This window comes from the organism of the source record quoted next, unplaced genomic scaffold, assembly GCF_019419815.1.
Source record: "Pyrus x bretschneideri cultivar Hongxiangsu unplaced genomic scaffold, Pyrus_bretschneideri_v1 Contig2, whole genome shotgun sequence".
NCBI lineage: Eukaryota > Viridiplantae > Streptophyta > Magnoliopsida > Rosales > Rosaceae > Pyrus > Pyrus x bretschneideri.
This window is the reverse complement of record NW_025999501.1, coordinates 8,515,034-8,536,805: the sequence shown is the minus strand read 5'-3', so window position 1 is coordinate 8,536,805 and position 21,772 is coordinate 8,515,034. Positions and strand designations below refer to the sequence as shown.

Below are 21,772 nucleotides of genomic sequence, written 5' to 3'. Positions count from 1 at the left end.
TGAGTGAATAAGAATTACATTGACACTAAATGGTTTCTGTTTTCTGTACAAATATAACGAGAAAACTCTGGTCATGTTTTTTCTCCAGAAGTGAGTGAGTATAAGATTTAATTTGTGAAACTACCGCATATATGCCTAAGAGAATCTATACAGAACTGCTGTTGCCAAGGCTTCTTTCTGACTCGTCTGGGTCCTTGCTTTCCTTTCTATTAGGTTTTGGTACGGGCTCATCACTTCCAAAAGGTAATACAACTACAGGGGCTGCAGGCACTGTGTCCCAACGCTCCTTCAAGAATTTCATAAAGCTTTTAACCGTTTCCCTCCTGAACTCAAGCTCTCGTGTGAACAGATCGAAGATAAAAAAGGCAAGAACAAGTTTGAAGGGGAAAATGAGGAGAACAGTTGCAGAAGATAACAACACCAGTGCAACCTCGGTCGTTATCTGATAAAAATTTAAATCAATATGATTACTTATTGATCAGCCTGAAGTAACTGCAAACTAATCCATGATAAAACCACCTTTTTTTTCTTTCAAAATTACACGAATTTAACAATTAATACATACCTGAGGCTGACCCGAAAGGAAAATTGTATGTATTTTCAGAAGCATGACGTTCAGATTCTGTAAATAACTTTCCACATCATGCATAGCGTCTTTTACAGCTATAATTTTTTCAATGGTATTTGAAGGAGGCTGATCACGGATAGTAATTTTTCCAAATGATCGTCCAAGGCGGCCTTGCTCCTTTAGCCCCTTCAACGTCAGCATGACAGTTGCCAAAATAATCAATGCTGTTGGGAATACATATGACAGCAAATTCCTGGCAAAGTACCTCAGCAGATTAGCTCATGGTAAGATCACAGTGTGGAAATTTAAGGGGTACCACATGCATATGAAATAACCAGTTGAATTGAGTACTCTGATAGTAGGTTAGAGTGAAGAAAGAAAGATAAGATGGGTACTTAAATTAGATTTACGGATTTAATGACATCTTCACCTAAAAGGTGAATTTTGATGATAATACATACTACATGATACCATAGTCATTAGTCATCTCCCCGTCAATGTTTACATAAATAATATTAGACCAGTATCTCTTTAACGAGCAATGCAACCACAGTCATTAGTCATCTCAACTTTTTAGGGGTAACTTGTACAATAACTGAACAAATTAGAGCATCCAACAGAAAACTAACTGGCAATAGGTGGAGAGCCCAAAGACGTTACACATTGCAATTCAAGCCTTACAATCCCAATGTGAGACATATCCTCAACACACACCCCTGCTTATGTCTGTTGATTTTAACATGGAATGTCTGATCCGTTACCATGGAAAAGAAACTAGAGTATCCAACCCAAAACCAATGGGCAATGAGTTGAAAGGTCTAAGACATCATATATTGCAATTTGCAATACAAGGATTTACATTCCCTATGTGGGATATACTCTCAACAAAACTGTACCAGAAATGAACCTACCTGAAAATGACTGTATACGCAAAGGCAAGAAAAGAAATGGTCAAGTGGGGCTCCTCCCAGCGCCTAAGTTTTTCAAAGTTTGTTGCAGTTATGGCCAGAGGAAGCAGAAGTTCCTGCAAAGGCAAAATGAAAGCACCGGCACTGTTTATTTTGTTGTTACAGTATGCTTAAAAAATAAGACATAACTATGGTTACAGCTTCTCAATGTCAATTATCTTATGACGTGAACATAATGATGTTCATTGTGCAGTGAAGAAAGTTATGGAAAGTAGAGGTTGCCATCATGGATAAGCAATTTATAACCAACCTTAAATAGATCAATGTTACTGGGTATTCCCTTAAGGGTTGCAGCATCAATTGTGGCTTGAGTTGTTTCAGCTTCCTGCCATTTTTGTTTGCAAGTTCTTGTTGCCCTTTCAACAAGAGCCCCATCCGCAACGACAAGATTCTTACTCAATACCAGCCCCTGTCTTGTTGAAGTATTCTTCCAAAAGCTAACTGAAGAACTTGAAGCCCAACATGGAGATCTCTTCCATTTGTGCAAGTAAACACTGCCATCTATGTCAAACACATGATTGCTGCTGCTTTCAATCATTTCATTGGAAGCACTCGTTCCTTGAGCTAGTGGGTTGTCCGCCTCTAAATACTTTGTTATCAGTGGTCCACCCCAATAATTAACGGCTAGAGTCTGAGAAACTACATCACCAAAGGGTACATACTGTAAATATGTAAACTGAACAAGTTTGGTGGGATCATCAAGTAACTTTCTCATAAATTGAAGAGCCTGTAGTCTAGCTATACTATTAATGGCACTGGCCATAGCTCTGTCCTTCCCTTTGTGAGCGCCATAAACATGAAACTTGGCTTCATCATCTTCCTCCGGTCCATAATTACGGATAAACTTGTGTACAGCATTAATTTCACTAATAAACGCATGCCACACGTCTCGCCTCATTTCTCCACCTAAGTCAACAAATTCAAGCACCCATGTTTCTGATCTGCATAGTTTTATCAAAGAAATGAGCTTTTTAAGAAACACCGAATGAACAAAAAAGCATCTGTATTCTCTATTCTGTACAGAAATTAGAGATGGCCTGTACACTTATCACTAACATGATTAATAGATCCTGAACTGGTCGATCATAAATTCAAACTTAGGAGATTTAAACTGAATGACACCAAAGATTTTAAGTAGATGACTGTCAAGAAGCTTACTCACTTTGGACCATATGACACAGAGACTGCAGAGTCGAAGAGAACAGAACCAAAAGGTCCAACTTTTGCTTTCTTAACTTGTAATCCTTGTTTCGTAAGATCCAATCTTATAGAATCCTTTTGCCCAACAAGGCCAACTGCCTGCAATATAAAGTGAAAAATAAGAATGATTTGAGACTAGCAATGCCACAAGTCAATAAAAAGTTTAGAAAGAAGAAAACAGGAACAGAAATATTTAGTTCAGTTGCAAATACTATATCATAAAGTCTAAAAGCATGAAGTATCTAAAAGCAAAACTATATCATAAAGTATCTAAAAGCAATACCCTACAGTACTAGCTATATTAGTTTTCGCTCAATGAAAAATCACAACATGAATTTTCTACCTGTTCCAAGTATCAGACCACTGCTAATTTACTAACTCTAGACTGGCTAAAAAAAAATTCTCTACAGCTCATACCATCAAAATTTAGGCATCAAAGTGTAAAAAGCACGAAGAAAAGAAAAGGAATACCAGCACAAAAAGCTGAAGCATTTCCAGTCAGGGATTGAGATCTCTGAATTTTGATGTTTGCATTCTTTGTAAATCAAAATTAAGAATGAAAATTCAATACATAGTTTGAAAAATAAACCATGGAAATTTCGTTCCAAGTGTGTGCCATAGTGCTTTCTTCTTCTTTTTTGTCGAAGTGCCATAGTGCTTATACAGTATCCATTTACCAATAACCTAATGGACTTAAATGGAAAAGGCCATGAAGTTATCCCTCAATTTCCAATTCAACAATTCAATGTTTAAAGTCAACGTAAAAGTATAAAACTCATAAACGGATTAATTACCTCAAAATAAATTGCTTTATCAGTTAACGTAACTTTTCCTGGCCATGCCATATTATTCTCCCATTTTAGAACAGGCCGCTTCCTGCTGGTACCAATGCATAAAATTCTCTCCTCAGAAAGGTTGGAACTTGGTCGAGTCTGGTATGATTTTCTTCCTTCGTGAATCCTACATAAATAAGATTTTTTCAACTTGAGCTTCCTAGAACAAGGAGAATTAATTTGCAAATTTAGCAGGCATGCACATTAACCTATTATGAAAATGTAATACCTGAGACATCCGTGCACAATGTATGGAAATTAAAAGCCAAAAACTGAAAAAATTGGAAAAACATGACAAAGGATATCTTGATTGAGCCATAGTTGTGACCATGGAAAAGGGATCCAGTTGTATCCCTGATCTCCGTGACCAAACCATTAGGCAGCTCCCTAGGACTTATGGTTCCAAGGAGACTACTGGGGAGTCTTCTCCACTGACAGGGCTAGAGTGACTGGAAGACACAATTCTCATGCCAATTGAGGTGCACTCTATACATTGTTAGGGATGGGGAGGCCTCTACCATGAGTTGGAAACTATTCTAAAGCCTATTGTTGTACTTTTATGAACAAACAGAAGCGAATTTTAACAAAGTACCAATATCAACATCGTAGGTGAAAACTAAAACAAACAATCTCAAACTAACACAAGAGATTTACGTGGTTCGGCGTAAAGCCTACACCCACGAGCGAAGCACGACGAGGAATTCACTAAACAAACAGAGATTACAAAAGAGTGTTTAAACTCTCACAACCCAAATCCCACAAATTACAAACCCTAAACCAAACGAGTAGAGAACTCAAACAAACGGAGAAGATTCTCCCAAATTGCTCTCTAACTCACAAATTGACTCTCACCAAATTGCCACACGAATGAGTCACGCGTTTCACACGCACTCATGATTCCAAATGGTGACCTCCACCCCAAAACCCAATTAGAGAAAACTCTCTAAGCCATGGTGAGGCACACAAAATACACTAACCCTAAGGTCCTATTTATAGTGCATAGGACTTAGGTTACAATAAGAATCCTAATAGGAAGTAAATACAAATCCTAATCAAATAGGTAATTAACAAAATCTCTCCACCAAGGAAACCAACTAAGAAGTCAAAATCCAAACCCAAATAGGACATCAAAACCAAATAGGTAACACAAACCTAATTCTTTGCATCATCCTAATTTTGAGCCGTAAAACCCAACACCTATGGTACAAAACAGTAAAGCAATAAACAACTCTTCCTATCCATATCATCAAAGGAATAGAAAAAAATTGAAGTTAGGTAGTTTTGTTTAAGACATTTTGTAATAAGAAAAGAAAATAAACTCACGTCCATAAAAGCACTGAAAGGATTTTTCAATGATTATAATTACAGAATCTTAATCCAATTTCTCTACTTATCACGCTTATCAGAAGACTTAATTCAATCATATAGAGTTAGTAAAATAACACAAATATGAAACTCACTTGAGAAGTTCATCAACATAAGTCAACCATGTGCCCAGAGAGATGCCCTGTTCATCACCGGCAAGAGCCTTAAATAGATTATGCACTGTTGACCTATCAGCCACACCAGAAATAGCAGGAGCCATGCGAACAAAAGCCTCTTCTCTGACAAGCTTTCTCTGTTCACCAGATAAATAAATCTACTTTAACTGACCACTATCAACAATACAATGTAAGAATGTACACAGGCTAGAACTACGTAGGTTTAACCATTTAGCCTTATAAAAGTAATTCTCTTGCATGTTCTTGGAGGTGACAATTTTTACCCTAAATCTCATTATCTCATAGAGCATGGTATCAGTCATATCGTCCATGCCAAAAGTGGCCCACACCCACTATTTCCTTCTAACTCATGATAGTCATAATCAAAATTGCAGTTTTAAGCCAAAGTATAATTTAAGTATTTATTTGTTAAACATATCAAGAAAAAAAAATTCACCATGTTCCAAACTCTGGTTTAAATAAATAAATGGATATTTGAAGAATGAACCTGAAAAGAAGCTTTCTCTGAACCATTAGCAACATCTTTCCGATAAGGGTTCTCCCATGCAAGCATAGTTATAAATATGAGTCTTTGGAATGGAGGTTCCTGTGGATGCACCAACATTGTCCAGAAACAAGAACCATATACATATTAATTAATCTCAAAATTCAAATTTTCCCGGACAGTAAAGAAAATAAAATTAGCTTCAACCACAAATCACCAAATTGAAAAATTCCGAAATGCTAATGACATCATCAGGTTTCTTGGTTCAAGACACACAAAATAAATAAATAATTAAATACACAACAGATGGCTACTATTAGCACGTTTCCCATACAACATCAATGGTACCATTGGGGTCCTTCCCTTAGACAGGAAGAGTAATACTTGCAAAATTGCTAAACAGTTGAAACAAGAGGACAAGAATAAAACAAAAGATTACAAGTAATATCCGTGCAGATTATAATATTAGTCACAAGAACACACTATTTCAAAACAAAAATTGTAAAACTTTTAACGTGTCAGTGAATTATATGTACTTCTAGACAGAACCGCTCTAACAAAGGACACCAATCTTTCCCTTCACCATGCGAGAAAGAATTTGGAAACTAGACTAGAGACAATGAAAAGGTTTGCATATGGAAGTTTCTCAAAGTTGCTTCAAAATAGGAAAATCCAGATCTCATTTGGAAATTCGAGAAAGTAACATATGGATAAACCAATTCTTATTCTCGAGCACAAATATGACATGAGAAATGAGTTCCACTTGCAGTAAGTACTACTAACCTTGAGGGAAGGATGAATATCAGAATTATCCCTTGACAGAAACCTGAAGCAGCAATATTCCACCAAATTGCGGGCATCATTATATATAGACTCAGAGACAAGTGCTTTAAATATATTCTGCATTTTCTTCCCCGTCAATCCATTCATCCTGCATATCTTAACTTCAAAGAGTTAAATGATAATTCTTCTGTCAGTGTGAGAAGCCTATAAAACCAAGGAAGCTTTCGCATAGTGTAGCCATGTATAACTTTCCCCAATCAGGGCAATATGTGAAGAAACCATATTAGAGTTAACGGACAGGAAAATTGAAAGCAAAACTGTCTCTGGCATATATACAAATTGCAGGCCAGTTTAATGCAGTAAGATGGATCGCTGATGCATTGCATTATGATATTTCTTCTTCCTTATAAAAAATCCCTACCTTTCTTGGAATAAAAAGCTTTTCATACAGTAAAAAGAAAATATTACAGGTAATTTTAAAGCAGTTCATCTTACAGGCAAAATTTCATATTTCAAATGAAGAACCACGTCACAATGGAGACAGATGTAAAAACTTCAAGCCAAATATTTTAACTGAGAAAGAAATTAGGACCAACAAATTCACCTGCTAAATTGCTCTATAGATACAACAGCAGCTAAAGAGAGAATTCCATTTGGTGTTCTGCTATTAATAGTCTGTTCTGCCATAAATATGTCCTCCATATCTTGTGTCTCCAAAGCATCTCTAGTGACAGGCTTTTTAGTCTGGCCAGTTCTTGCCAATGGAGATGCCATTTCATTTATAAAGCTTTGGGTCTTTACTAGCCATGAATTCAACTTTTCTTGCACTGCATCTGTCAAGATACAATAGTTTTAGACAGCCAAAACTTGAAACAAGATTAAAGAGACCTTTTTTTTTTAAAATAAGTGTTTAACCTAGAGCTTATGATGAGCACAGACAAGCAGTAGTACATTCAGCCTAGCCGACAATGATAAATAGTAACTGTGCATCATTTTCTTTATGCTTTCACTTTCCGCATTCTATACGTAGTAATTGTTTGTACTTTTCTCTTTTATACACTCTTAAAATAATCAAAATTAGAAGATTTTTTATCATTCAAGAGGCTTATTATATTTTCTTTCTCTATTATATTTCCCAAAACAGAAAAATGATAAAAGCTATATACTTTACGAAACCAAAAGGTTCATGAGGCCTTTCCTTCGATGATCAGCAAGGGACAACGGCGGAGAATTATTATTTGGCATTGCCTGGAAACTCTTATGATCCGTATCTTCCCGTTCAATCATTCTTTTCAGCATTCTAATTGAATAAATGAGACCGTTATGAATTATGAACACCACAACGGTATTTCTTTCTTTCATTCTTATTCCATAAATTGGAAAGCTTTTCAATGAATTCGAGTTCAATCACAATTGAAACAAACATTTAGGACCGTTCGATAACCATTTAGGCCAAAACTTTGGGACATAAAATTGCACTGTATGATATTATTAGTAAACCAAGAGACACATGGATTTGGTTTAATCTGTGGTTTATGCATAACTATCACAAAACCAAGTGAATCCCACAATTTAACTCAATCAATGAAACATGAAAAATCAAGAAAATTAATGGAAACAAATAATAAACAAGCAGACTCACTTGCATCAACGTCGTTGAGCTTCCACCTATCCCCCAGAGACTGCGCCACAACCTTGAACCGCAACTTGTTACGCTCTGAAGAACTCCTGCCGCAATATCGAAGCACAGGACGATTCTCACGCCATGAAAATCCAGGGTTGGGTGCAGCAGGTGATGTTTTGAACTGGGTAACTGAGATTTTCGACAGCATCTTCTTCCTTTTCTCTCAAAATTTTCGGGACTCGAGGTCAGAAACTAAGCAGGAACTTGCTTGCTGAGGAAGCGTGTGAGAAAAACTTACTGGACGAGTGGGGCAGAGTCGGCAGACAGAGAGAACGGCGGAAAATGAGAGGCTAATCCCTCCGTGTGGTCGGTTCAGCAGACTAATCACTCCATGTGATACATGTGATGTATGGCCGCTGGATGAGCAGATTGCTCCAACCTTCTTTTGTCCAAGCTTTCCGTACCGACTATTAATTTGCACTATTATTCGGATTCGTTGAAATCTCACTTTACTGCACTTATTTTTCTTTGTCTTACTTTTATACTTAAATTTTATTTTTATTTTATTTTATAAAAGGATGAAAGGGATTAGGCGAGTCGTATTTCTCTTTGACGCTAGCAAAATGAAATGATATTTTTGTCACTTTTATACTTCCCTTAATCTTTTTGTTAAGTACTTTGTTAACTGATGACGTGACGTAATTTTGATTCGTCTAATTTGCCGTGTGGAGCGACAACTCGAAAGTTAAGTGGTTGAGCATCAAAAGTAATTTGTCCATTTATTAAATAGTAATTAGATGACTAAATGATTTTAAATTTAATTAATTCTTTTTGTATAAATAATTTTTATAAAGTAATTTAGAAAATAAACTATTTAAATCATTACACGGAATTTAGTTAAGATGTGCCAGAAGGCCCAATAATGTTTAAACGTGGCCCAAAAGGTGCTCCAACTGACGTCTTTAATATATGGGAGATTTGCCAATTTCCGAAACATTTTTACGAGTAATTATTTTTATATTACACTTAACGGAGTTAAATTCGGGGTTAAATGAGTGTCAAATAAATTTCCACGTGTCACAAAATTGGAGGTGACATATAGATTGTTTTTCCGGATTTACCCTCTTGCAAACCTTTAAAACCTTCTGAACAGGGATACAATGGCAGAGCAGAGAGCAGCATGGCCTTATCTTGTTCTTGGTCACCTATGCTTCTCACAACCACCCAATCCTCCTCCTCCTCCGCCGCGTCGCCGTCGACTCCTAAACTAGTCCCCTGTCATTTTCCGGGGAAACCCACCACCACCACCATTCACACACTCTCCAGCTGCAGTTCAAGTTCTCAGAAATGGAGAGCCAAAGTTTCATTCTTTCCTGCATTTTTGAACAAACGCAAAGATACTCGGCCTCTCAAGGACGAGCTTCTTGACGCCATTGCTCCGCTCGATCGAGGCGCCGATGCCACTCCGGAGGACCAGCAAACTGTTGATCAGGTTGCCCTTCGCATTCCCTTTTGTGCTTTTAGCTTTCATTTGTTATCTGGATTCTGGCTTTTCCTTGTATTAATTGCACTTTGAAGCTAAAATATGTGACAGGAATTCTCCTTAAATCATTGACTGGGCAATTGGGCTCTGAAAATTATATAAAAAGAAGAAACTTTTGGAATAATTTCATTGCAGATGAAGAAACACTTAAAATACCAGCCAGGAAACAGTTCATATTGCCATATTTTATTCTTTTGTGTACATTCTAAATGAAATTAAGTGGAATCATCGGGGCCTCGGAGGCAACTAATAAGTATTGCATAATTTCTTTCTAGTAGCTTAATCGTTTTAAAAAGAATGTCGAAAAGCCTCTATTAGCATGTTCATTTAGGCTGTGGTTATTTCTATCATCTCATGATTTATCTCAGTAGAGGATGTGTGACATTAGTTTCTGATATCTGTGTGCACTCTTCTATTTTTGTTCCGCGGAATGCATTTCTAAATAGATTGCACGCAAACTTGAAGCAGTTAACCCAACAAAGGAACCACTCAAATCTGATTTACTCAATGGAAAATGGGAGCTTATATACACTACTTCAAAGTCTATTCTGCAAACTCAGGTAAATCGATTGAAATTTCCACTTCCATTGATATTTATGTCGTTCCAAGATTAGAAGTCTGTCTAAAGACTCTTAAGCAAATGAAATTGTATAAAATTGATGTTGTAGCTTCAGTGGATTCTTGATGTTTTGGATATTTGCTTTGTGTACTTCTTGTTCCCTGAGTAATGACAGGCTATGTCGAAAATGGAAACTCGGTATGAAAAATATTTGTGTCACTTAGGACTATACCTACGTACTTTAAGGAAGCACCTTCATTTTGATTACCATTCATGTATTTCTAAATGTGACTCAGAGTTTCCCTTCCCCTAAATCGATCTTCATATAAACCTTTGTTTAGCATTCATGTGCTTCTAATCTGTGATGTTCCTTGCCTTTTGTTTGTGTGTGTGTGTGTATGTGTGTATGTGTGTACTTTGCTCCATCTTTTCTCTTGATAGATCTCTATTTTTTCCTTTGATTTTGCAAGGTGTGAAAAAATTTGAACGTAAATTTTCTATAACTTCTAGATGTTTCACTCGCCTGACATATATATATATTATCATGACAGAGACCCAAAATTTTGAGATCAAAGGTAAACTACCAAGCCATCAATGCTGACACACTTAGGGCTCAAAATATGGAATCGTGGCCAACTTTTAATCAGGTACTGTGGAATTCGTTTCCTCATTGATTCGCTTAACTTCCATTTGTAAACTTTTTCTTTACTCAAATTCTGGAAGAACATTGTAACCCGTTAATCATTTAGTGGGGTGGAATTCTGCTTGTTGCTTTAGGTTCTTTTGAACACATTAATCTTCCAGTAGCTATAACTTACCTTGTCAAGTAGGCTCTAATTAGAAAAAAATGATCAATTACATTTGCACCCCTGTATTTTGAGTGAAATTCAGTTTTGTTCTTAATGTTTTAATTTGAGCAACTTCAACCCTGCCATTTACACATTGTTGCAACGATGACCCTGCCATTTACTTTCTACATTAAGCCGACGGACTAGTGATAACATGGCCACCATTTATGCTAGTTTAAGGGTAGAAAATAATGAAAAATACATCTTGGGCTACAACGCACGTAATTTTAGCTAAAAACAGGGGATGCAGCAAAATTTGGGTATTTTTCTCCATCTGACTTGATGTAGAAATTAAACTGCGGGTTGACATGGTGCAGTGTAAATTTGATTAATTGAAACTTTAGGAACTAAAGTGATTGATTTTAACTACAAGGGTGCAAAGTGATTGTTCAAACTATGTTCTATAAATAAAGAAATTCAAATTTTAAGAGGAAACATGGCAGTATACGTATAAAAGAAATGGTGATATGTAATAAAAGGTTTGAAGGTTTTTTGTGACAATAAAATCCGTATAGATTTCTGATGAATAATTTAGGAAACAGCCAGTACTTTGTTAAAAGTGGACCTTACTGCACTGACTATTCCACATCAAATTCACATCAATCCTCTGTAGGTAACAGCAGATTTGACACCTTTGAATGCAAGAAAAGTTGCTGTCAAATTCGATTACTTCAAAATTGCAGGTTTGGTAAGTGCTCTTGACGTTACTGGCCTCTTGGAAAGGCCAGGCAAGACAATGATGCAGTATTGATTTTATAGAAATTATAGCTTTAATTTGTGATGTATATATCATGAATTGCAATGTACAATGGTTCGGGTATATATAAGGAAGAAGACTAAGAAAAAACAAAAAAACATTCCCCTTAAAACAAGGAATAAAACAAGGAATAAAACATTCCTTAAAACATGGAATAAAACATTCCTTAAAACATTCCTTAAATCAAGGAATAAAACATTCCTTAAAACAAGGAACTCATTATTTTCAACACTCCCCCTCAAGCTGGATCGAGGAGGTTCACTGAGCCAAGCTTGCCCAATAACCGATGAAACTGAGATGATGCTAGTGCCTTTGTAAAAAGATCTGCTAGTTGATCATGGCTTCGTGTGAACATGGTCCGGATGATTTGCGTTTGAACTTGAGCTCTGATGAAATGACAATCCACTTCAATATGTTTGGTTCTTTCATGGAACACAGGATTGGCAGCAATGTGCATGGCTGCCTGATTATCACACATAAGCGTCATAGGAGTAGAACTAGGAAACCCTAAGTCTGAAAGAAGCCCTTTAAGCCAAATGAGTTCACAAGCAGTGGCTGCCATGGCTCGATACTCAGCCTCTGCGCTGGAACGAGCAATTACCTGTTGCTTCTTACTCTTCCATGTGACAAGGTTTCCACCAACAAATGTGCAATAGCCTGTGATTGATTTCCTATCAATTGCATTACCTGCCCAGTCTGCATCTGTGTAGCCACTAATGACAGTGGACTGATTGTTATGCATTGTAATTCCTTGCCCAATTGAACCCTTAAGATAACGAAGGATTCTCTTAACAAGGTTAAGGTGATCAACAGTGGGAGAGTGCATGAACTGACTAGCCAAGCTCACTGCATATGTGATATCTGGACGAGTGATAGTGAGGTATATGAGCTTACCTACTAATCGTTGATAGTAGCTTACATCATGCATGGCTTCTCCATCTATGTTGAGCTTCAGTTTACAATCAACAGGAGTGATAGCAGGCTTGCAGTCAAGCATTTTTGCTTCTTGAAGGAGGTCCAATACATATTTCCGTTGATGTAGAAATAGTCCTTTTGAAGATGTTGCCATTTCGATCCCCAAAAAATACTTTAACCTTCCCAAATCCTTGATAGCAAAAACTTGATGTAGTGAGAGTTTTAGTGCCTCAATCTCCACGATATTATCTCCAGTGATGATAAGATCATCAACATATATGAGGACCACCAACTTCCCTTTGGTGCCAGTTCTTACAAATAGCGAAGAATCAGCATTACTTCGCATGAATCCAGCCTTTTCCAGAACAGAACTGAGCTTGGCATACCAAGCTCTTGGTGATTGTTTCAATCCGTATATTGCCTTGTGCAATTTACAAACCATGTTGCCTTTAATACCATCATAGCCTGGAGGAGGTTGCATATACACTTCTTCCTGCAGCTCGCCGTGAAGGAAAGCATTCTTCACGTCCATTTGGTAGAGTGACCACCCACAATTGATTGCAACTGACAGTAAAACCCTGACTGAGTTCATCTTGGCCACCGGTGCAAATGTTTCCTTATAATCTACACCAAAGGTTTGGGTGAAACCTCGAGCAACAAGTCTAGCCTTGTGTCTCTCGATAGATCCATCAGCTTTGAATTTAGTCTTGTAAATCCAACGACTTCCAACAGCCTTCTTTCCTGGTGGTAGTTGAACTAGGCTCCAGGTGCAATTCTCTTCCAGTGCACGAAGCTCTTCTTTCATGGCTTGGTTCCATTGTGGGAGAAGAAGAGCTTCTTGAAAGCTTCTTGGTTCATAGTGCTTATCAATTTCACTGAGAAATGTAGCATGAGATGTTGAGAACTTACTAAAGCTGATACATTCATTGATTGGATGTCGTGAGGCATATGTAACATAGTCCTGCAACCTAACTGGAGGTTTTCTGATTCGAGGAGGATTTCTTTTAATCACCTGAGACTCTGTAGAGGGTGGAGAATGATCAGAGTAGGGCTCGTCTTCACTCTCACTGGCAGTAATTTGGTCAGTTTGAACTTCTTCACAATCTGGACTTACACTGACTGATCTATTTTCCAACATCGGATAATTAAAGTTTTGAGGAAGTGGGAACATGTCTACTAAATCCTCCCCCTGACTTGTAAAATAGGGATAGTCTTCTTCGAACTTCACATCTCTTGAAACTGTGCACTTCTTAGTGACTGGATTGAAGCACTTGTATCCCTTTTGAGTAGTCGAGTATCCCATAAACACACACTTGGCTGCCCTGGCATCTAGTTTGTCACGGTTCAAGGTTTGGATGTGAACAAAACACACACAACCAAACACCTTGAGATGTGTCAAATCTATTTTCCTCCCCTTAAGAACTTCATATGGAGATTTAAACCCTAGCACACGACTTGGAAGTCGATTGATGAGATAAGTGGTAGTAAGGATGGCAAACGACCAAAATTTCTTTGGAACGTGCATGTGAACCATGAGAGCACGAGTTTTTTCCAAGAGATCTCTATTTTTCCTCTCGGCTACTCCATTTTGTTGGGGAGTCCCCACACAGCTGGTTTGATGTATGATACCCTGAGAACTTATGTATTGAAGCATATTGTTGGATAGAAATTCAGTGCCATTATCTGACCTTAAAACCTTAATGTTTGATTGAAATTGCGTTTTAACATGCATGTGAAAGTCTTTGAAAATGGTAGGGACTTCACTTTTTGATTTCATAAGATATAGAAAACTTGTTCGAGAGAAATCATCAACAAATAGAACAAAATATTTAAAACCTTCCATTGATTCAGTTGCAGGTCCCCAAACATCGGTGTGTACCATTTCAAAAGGTTTACTTGTCCTAGACATTGAATTACCAAAAGGTAGCCTAGTAAACTTAGAAAATTGACAAGTATCACAAGTAGGATAAGGGTTACAAAAATTTGGAAACAGTTTCGACAAGACAAGTTCAGAGGGATGAGCTAATCTCCTATGCCAAAGTTGGTTTTCATCTATGGACTTTGATTGAGCTTGAAGAGCCTGAGTGAAACATGCATTCTTGCACAGGTAGTAAAGGCCATTTATGAAGACCCCTTCACCAATCATCTTCATGGTGAGAACATCCTGAAACATCACTTTATTTGGTGAGAAAATAGCACGGCAGTTTAGGGTGTTGGTGATCTTTCCAATTGACAAAAGTTGAAAAGGAAAGGTTGGTACATAGAGGGCAGTGGAAGGTGTTTTTTGAGAGAGTAAGTTTATTTCTCCTTTTCCCAAAACTAAGACATTTTTTCCATTTGCAACAGACACATGTGAGGGGCTTGAAAATTTTTTAAAATGATGTAAATTTGTAACTTTGTTTGTCATATGATCTGTGGCGCCTGAATCAATTATCCAACAATCAGTTTCAGTACTAGTTAATAGGGCAGTAGTAAAGGCTTTGAGTATACCTGATGCTTCTCCCTTTGGAACTTTCTCATTTCCAGCAAGAAATCCGGCAAATTGTCCCAACATAGCTGTGTGACTACCCTCTTCATTGCCTTGACCATGTGAGCCTCCTCCGTGCCCCTTACTTTGTAGGTAAGCTGCAAATTCATTGATCAATGACAATGGATTGGCAGTGAACTCCATGGATCCTTGTGAGATAGTAGGAGCTTGAGCATTAGCAAGTTTTGCCTTGAAATGAGGTTGAAATTGTTGTGAGGACCTTGGTATCATCCTTCCATCTTTGCTGAACTTAGGCTTGAGTTCAGGATGAAGTTCCCAACACTTGTCTTCCTCATGACCAACACCATTGCAATATTTGCATTTTAGATGTGTGTTTCTTCCCTTGTATACCTTGGCTTCTGAGTTCTTGTAATTTGATGCATATGCCCGAGTCTCCGTTAATCTAGGATTGTGATCAACATTCATAACCTTCTTCCTTGCTTCTTCTCGTTGGATAGTTGCACAAACATTGTTGAAGGTAGGCAGATCTTGACTCATCAAGATGTGACTCCTTAGGTCCTCGTACTCAGAGCTCAGACTCCCTAACAGCTGATAAATTTTGTCTTCCTCAGCTCGTTTTAGGAGAATGGTAGGATCTGTGGTATGAGGGAGATATACATCCAACTCATTCCACATGGCTTTGAGACTCCCAAGGTGTTGAACAAATGCTTTCCCTTCTTGTTGAGCACTGGCAATGTCCTTCTTTAATTGGAAGACCCGTGCATAGTTGTTTTGATTTCCATACATATCCTGCAAAGCTTTCCAAAGATCATGGGCGGAATTGGAGTAGCTAAAAATTTCAGCAACATGTTTCTCCATGGTGTTGAGCAGCAATGACATGACAAGTTGATCTTTGCAGAGCCATGCATTGTATGTAGAGGAAGAACGATCTGAAGCTTCCACGCTTCCATTTACAAACCCTAACTTCCCTTTGCCTCCGAGAGCTAGTGAAACAGCTCGGGACCAAGGAAGATAATTGAACTCGTTCAAGAGAACTGAACATAAACGTTGATTGGTGTTAACCTCAACGTCTGAGGAGTTTGGAGAGAGATTGTGCCGGGTTTCCTTATCATGGTTGACAGAACTTTCTTCAGTCATGGCTTAGACTTTGAAAGAAAGAAAAAATCGCAGCAGCAAGAATTGTAGAGACAGGTTACAAATGAACCTGCTCTGATACCATATAGAAATTATAGCTTTAATTTGTGATGTATATATCATGAATTGCAATGTACAATGGTTCGGGTATATATAAGGAAGAAGACTAAGAAAAAACAAAAAAACATTCCCCTTAAAACAAGGAATAAAACAAGGAATAAAACATTCCTTAAAACATGGAATAAAACATTCCTTAAAACATTCCTTAAATCAAGGAATAAAACATTCCTTAAAACAAGGAACTCATTATTTTCAACAGATTTAGTTTCCCTTAGCAAGTTTTTGGTTTTTGAATTTCTAATTGTGTACTTCACCTAACATTAGATTGTTCATATAATAATGATATACAGATACCTATTAAGGCGCCTGGTAGAGCTCGTGGTGAACTGGAAATTACATATTTGGATGAAGAGCTTCGGTGAGTGTATTTACTGTAATTTATTGGATGAAGAATTGAAATTGACCCCATGGGATCATTACTTTTAGGTCTGAATATTAGAGTCGAACTGTGCTTTGAAAATTAGAATGAAAAAACTAAACTTGTTTATACTTTTCTCTCGGCTGAAGGAAATAAAGCATTTGTGTTGAGTATGCAAGAATGCATGCAATAGTTGAGATATACGTCCTCCATTTCTCACTTGTACTATGTCCATAGGCTAATATGCATATCCGATGCTTAGCTAATCTTCGATTATTACTGAGGTTGTATCGCAATTGAATGGAAAGTCATGACAATTATGTTTCTTATATATTGGCAGTGTCTCAAGGGGCGACAAAGGAAACTTGTTCATCTTGAAAATGGTTGATCCATCTTACCGAGTTCCTGTCTGATGTACGCAATCACATTGCAGAATTAGTAACTCATCTGGCCATCACCCTTTCTTGTTCATGACAATGGACTAAAGCGTACAAGTTTTGCCAAGACTGGATTCTGCTCCAAGCCTCAAAGTGCTCGTCGTATATGTGTTTGTATAAAATATTGTACATGTTACTGATGCATCGATCACTTCCTGCAAGCTAGGCATTTCCCGACCTTTCCATTTACTTTTTTTGTCGAAATATCATGTAAAATGCATAGTTAAGAGTTATGACCATACATTTCAGTACTTTCAAAGGATCACCTTTTATCGGAAGTGAAGCATCGCTTGCATCCGTCAAGGTAGTAATGAAAAACATAAACGACTTCAAACGATTTGTACAAATTCAAATTGTAACGAAAAGCATATATAGACATTGCAAAGTTCGATTTTTTATTTTTATTTTTTGAAGAACTGGCATCCAATAAACCAGGGCCGAAGCCAAAACGCACCAGAAGCTCACCGAGAGCAAGCTACAAAGAAAACACAACTAAAACAGAGGAGGAGGATCAACACTACAGACCCAGCCGAAAGCCACGGTCTCCCCCTCCCCAGCAAAAACAAAAAACCTAATGGGGACAAGGTAACCCATCCTTGTTCAACACATGGACCAACGAAGATGGAGGGATATTAACCCAATTCACATCGCACATCTCCGGATTACTTCTCGACGCCAAAACATGCGCCGCCAAATTGGCTGACCTTGGAACCCAAGCCCAGCGACAGACCTGAAATAGCCCCCCTAGGCGCAAAGCCCAGCGACAGTTCGATTTATTTGTTCTCCTCTTCCCATGTCCTGAGGTGAGAGAAGGGGGCCATATTTACACGTTGAAATAATGTTACGTCGTTGCCAAAAGGAGCCAAATCTTGTCCTGCACCGAAGGCTGGTTCAAAGATACAACATATAGTACGGCCTCACATTTTCTGAACCACTTGATAATATTCCTGGCCACCAGATTTCTCCTTATCCAAAAACTGAAAAATAAAATACCTACTTTAAGAAAACAAAACAAAAACAAAAAAGTGTTGGAGCCCTCAACTGAAGTTCGAAGTCCCACATATGCAATTCTAGGGTCACCGACTCTGTTTTGACATACCACTTGACCCATAGGCCAAAAGTATGCTACCACCTCATGCAGTAGCGGGGTTGCATATTGCATGCAAAGGAGGATTAGTATGTCAACAATGTGCGGTAGGATACTTCTTATATATTAAAATATATATATATATATATATATATCAGCAAAAAGAAGCATTACCATCAATGATTCAATGGCTCTCTCTTCACTCAGTCATGCCACTCCACTGAAAACTCATGGATTCTTGTTCAAATACCCCTTTGATTCTTCACCTTCACTCATTGCTTCTTTCTCACCGAAACCAAACCCTACCAGTTCCTGCATAATACCAAGCCACAACAAGTTGTTGGGCAAAATTATTCTTGATTCTTTGAAATGGAGGACCGGAGTTTCCTTCCTTTCAGGATTTCCTACGAAAGGTGAAGACATCAACAGCCTCAAGGAAGAGCTTTACAACACAATAGCTCCTCTTGATAGGGGTGCCGAAGCTACCCTGCAGGACAAAGAACGCGTAGAAGAGGTAAGGTACTATTTGAAATTTTCAATAGTGTTGCAGTCTTGCAGACGAGTGCGTAGCTAAGTTGGCTACGACAGTGTGCTCCCACTTGGCACCTGAAGTTAATCCCCAACCCCGTAGTTTAACTTTGATTAGAATATCGCTGCAATAGAACAGATTCATCCGTGTCCATTAACATTATGTGACCAAAACCAGAGAATTAAGTAGTTTCATTGTATCATATATGATGCTTTGGATTGGTAACGATTGATGTATTTATTCAGATTGCACGTAAGCTTGAGGCACTCAACGAAATAAAAGAACCTCTCAAGTCTAGCCTGTTAAATGGAAAATGGGAACTTATATATACAACATCTGAGTCAGTTCTGCAAACACAGGTAAGTATCTAAAGCATGCGATGGGTGATTTTTTTGTACTCTGTGGTTCGTTGTTTTCGTTCCTACATCTCCTCTTCAGTCTCTTCATCATATGTTCTTAATTTCAGAGGCCGAAGTTCTTACGACCAAATGGAAAGATCTATCAGGCAATCAATGTGGATACACTAAGGGCTCAGAATATCGAAACTTGGCCCTTCTTTAACCAGGTGTCACTTCCCATTGTTTGCCTTTTCAATCTCTTTCTTAATTAACTTATTTGCCTATCCATTTGATGCTTGGTAATGTGGATTCTAAGGGTGTAGAACGTGGCGAGTCAGTTGATCAATGCTCAAGTGTATTAATATTCACTGAATTCTGCTAAAAAGTTTTTTTATTAATGTTAAACAAGTATACCTAGTGTTTATGTGGTGTCGAAAATCATCTACTGAGGACATATTAAACATACTTATGTAATAGGATGTTAGTTGTTCAAATATCCATTGGTGTCAGAATTTGGGAGTTGAGTTGTAACTCTTTCGTTTTTAGTTTTTCATCTTCGTCGCAAATAAGAATCAAGAGAGTTTATACATAATCTTCGAAAACTCATTCCTTTCAATTGTTTAAGGGAGTTCGGACATGTCAGATAGCATCTATAGTTTGGTCTGATGTATAAGGGAGTCTATTCATTCGTTCCAGATGTGACCGGAGATTCTAGATTACAACTCAGCTAATTTCCTAGGCAAGATTCCAGTAGAGTTTTGTCTGATGCAAGCATAAGCTTCGGTTCAAATAACAGAAAAAAAATTGATCAAAGGTTTGTTGATATGATATGACTCTTGCACCATCAGGTCCACTTACGAAATCAGTAAGAGTCGATGGAAACTGTTTGGTGTATCAGATTGTATCGCTTTCTGCACATATATTGGTGGACATAATTGCAGTGTGTGATATTACATCTCATGTACTTTTGTATTGTCAAAAATGTCGAAACTCGAAAGGCTCATTGACCAAGCTGTTTTCTTGTAAGCGTGCAGGTTACAGCCAATTTAGTCCCTTTAAACTCCAGAAGGGTGGCAGTTAAATTTGATTTCTTCCGGATTGCTAGTCTGGTAAGTAGAGGATACATGATATGATATTCACTATATCCTCACGCCCTTAATCGTATTGATTCCAGTGTGCACTCTATGCGATTAGACACCATCGCACCTTGCTGCAGGAATCATACATTGTTGTCAGGTAGAAGAAACAGACTTTATGCGCGCATATAAGTATTTATTCCCGCCATTGTTTTCCAATGCTCTCACAGATACCTATAAAAAATCCTGGAAGCGGCCGCGGTCAGTTAGAAATTACATACTTGGACGAGGAGTTACGGTGAGTATCCTACGAACTTAATCTTTTGCAAGGGTTTGTAGTATACAAAACCTGCAAAATGCAGAGGGACTTGGTTTTTGTGGCATCAAATGTGGAAACTCTTGTGTCATAGTATTTCCTGATGTCAATTTTCGAGTACCAGTAACAGTTTTCTTCTAAAATTGCTCTCATAGCTTCATTAAGCTTAACTTTTGAATGACTAAATCTTTCTCTAGTTTTATGCTCCTCTTTCTCTCTAAAGGAGAGACTCTCATTCAACCGAGAGGTCAAAATGGCGGTACTCTAAGCCTATCCATTGCCCCGGTCATGTGTTTTATCTTTCTCACGCATGACATCACGTGATTGGTTTGGAATAACCATTACTTTAGTGTCCCGAGTTGTGTTTAAGTTTTTTTTCCTCAAAATTCTTTATATTACCAGCGTATTTTTTTCTAAAGTTTCATGGTGTGCTTCTAGTGAGTTATTTGTCTTCCTTTCTTTTTGCATGACAGAATATCAAGAGGCGATAGAGGGAACTTGTTCATATTGAAGATGGTTGATCCAACCTATAGGGTCCCGCTCTGATGTAGCATCTATAACAAAAACAATTGAATCACCATTGAGCCTAAAGCCTAAAGGAGTTTAGTGCGTAGACAAAGTGATGTTTCAAATGACTCTAACCTTTGAAGAGCGGGATTCAAACTTGCGTGTATGGCATGCACAAATACTATAACGAATAGAGGGATTCGAACTTAAGTGTATGACGGGCACACTATGTCAGACTTGGATGTTCCAATCGTTAGTATACAAGAGTTGTAAAATCTTTCTTGATTATTATTTTGTTTATCAAGTTTGGCCTTGGCCGGAATTTATACCTTAATTAGGGTAAATTCAATATTGTGAGCTATTATTAGAAACATTTCACTTTTCTAAAATAGGTCCAATTCGAATTCAAGCATATCGCCTCTCTTAGTCTTAATCTACAACCACAACAAGAAGCTTCAAAGTAATCTCAAGCTTTTAGAGTTCACAAGGTTCAATAGATTTTCATCCATCGATTTCACTTTGCAACGTCCAAGGATGCCAAGAATCACATTCTCAAGCTCAAAGACCTCCTAAATTTTCAAAGAGTAAGTGTTCAAAAGAAAAGGGATCGGAAAAAGGGTTAAACGATTCAATAAGTCATTTTGATGGTGAACTATGTTTGACTTTAATTTTAGTATGACACACTTAACTTATTCAATTGAATTGTATTAATGACATAAAGCATTTACTTTGCAAAGATTGGAGAGAAAATGCGGGTGCATTAGATGCTCCATTTGTTTATGTTTGCCTCTTGGTCAT

At 37.7% G+C, this 21,772-nt stretch overlaps 3 protein-coding genes across 6 annotated transcripts; 2 read left to right on the top strand and 1 right to left on the bottom strand.

Annotated features, from left to right (window-relative positions):
* LOC125476786 lies at positions 1 to 8,421 on the bottom strand. 3 transcript variants are annotated; one of them, XM_048583309.1, is made up of 11 exons: positions 7,981 to 8,421; positions 6,943 to 7,171; positions 6,339 to 6,486; positions 5,559 to 5,657; positions 5,030 to 5,187; positions 3,531 to 3,696; positions 2,699 to 2,835; positions 1,787 to 2,477; positions 1,480 to 1,592; positions 566 to 821; positions 1 to 442 (listed from the first exon to the last, which is right to left on the bottom strand). In XM_048583309.1, the coding sequence occupies exons 1-11, from the start codon at positions 8,168 to 8,170 to the stop codon at positions 146 to 148; spliced, it is 2,484 nt and encodes an 827-aa protein (XP_048439266.1). In that variant the 5' UTR covers positions 8,171 to 8,421; the 3' UTR covers positions 1 to 145. The 3 variants fall into 3 exon arrangements, with proteins under 3 accessions (XP_048439266.1, XP_048439268.1, XP_048439267.1); XM_048583311.1 differs by lacking the exon at positions 7,981 to 8,421 and having other exon boundaries at positions 6,339 to 6,499; positions 6,943 to 7,082; XM_048583310.1 differs by lacking the exon at positions 7,981 to 8,421 and having other exon boundaries at positions 6,339 to 6,494; positions 6,943 to 7,081.
* A 697-nt stretch (positions 8,422 to 9,118) lies between these two features.
* On the top strand, positions 9,119 to 17,515 carry LOC125476785 (probable plastid-lipid-associated protein 4, chloroplastic). The gene is made up of 6 exons (XM_048583308.1): positions 9,119 to 9,454; positions 9,952 to 10,065; positions 10,616 to 10,711; positions 11,526 to 11,600; positions 16,617 to 16,684; positions 17,025 to 17,515. Exons 1-6 carry the CDS (start codon positions 9,143 to 9,145, stop codon positions 17,095 to 17,097), a joined length of 738 nt encoding a protein of 245 aa, XP_048439265.1. The 5' UTR covers positions 9,119 to 9,142; the 3' UTR covers positions 17,098 to 17,515.
* An 821-nt stretch (positions 17,516 to 18,336) lies between these two features.
* On the top strand, positions 18,337 to 21,308 carry LOC125476784 (probable plastid-lipid-associated protein 4, chloroplastic). 2 transcript variants are annotated; one of them, XM_048583306.1, is made up of 6 exons: positions 18,337 to 18,722; positions 18,983 to 19,096; positions 19,204 to 19,302; positions 20,110 to 20,184; positions 20,270 to 20,449; positions 20,941 to 21,308. In XM_048583306.1, exons 1-6 carry the CDS (start codon positions 18,396 to 18,398, stop codon positions 20,956 to 20,958), a joined length of 813 nt encoding a protein of 270 aa, XP_048439263.1. In that variant the 5' UTR covers positions 18,337 to 18,395; the 3' UTR covers positions 20,959 to 21,308. The 2 variants fall into 2 exon arrangements, with proteins under 2 accessions (XP_048439263.1, XP_048439264.1); XM_048583307.1 differs by having other exon boundaries at positions 18,341 to 18,722; positions 20,382 to 20,449; positions 20,941 to 21,249.
* Positions 21,309 to 21,772: the final 464 nt, after the last annotated feature.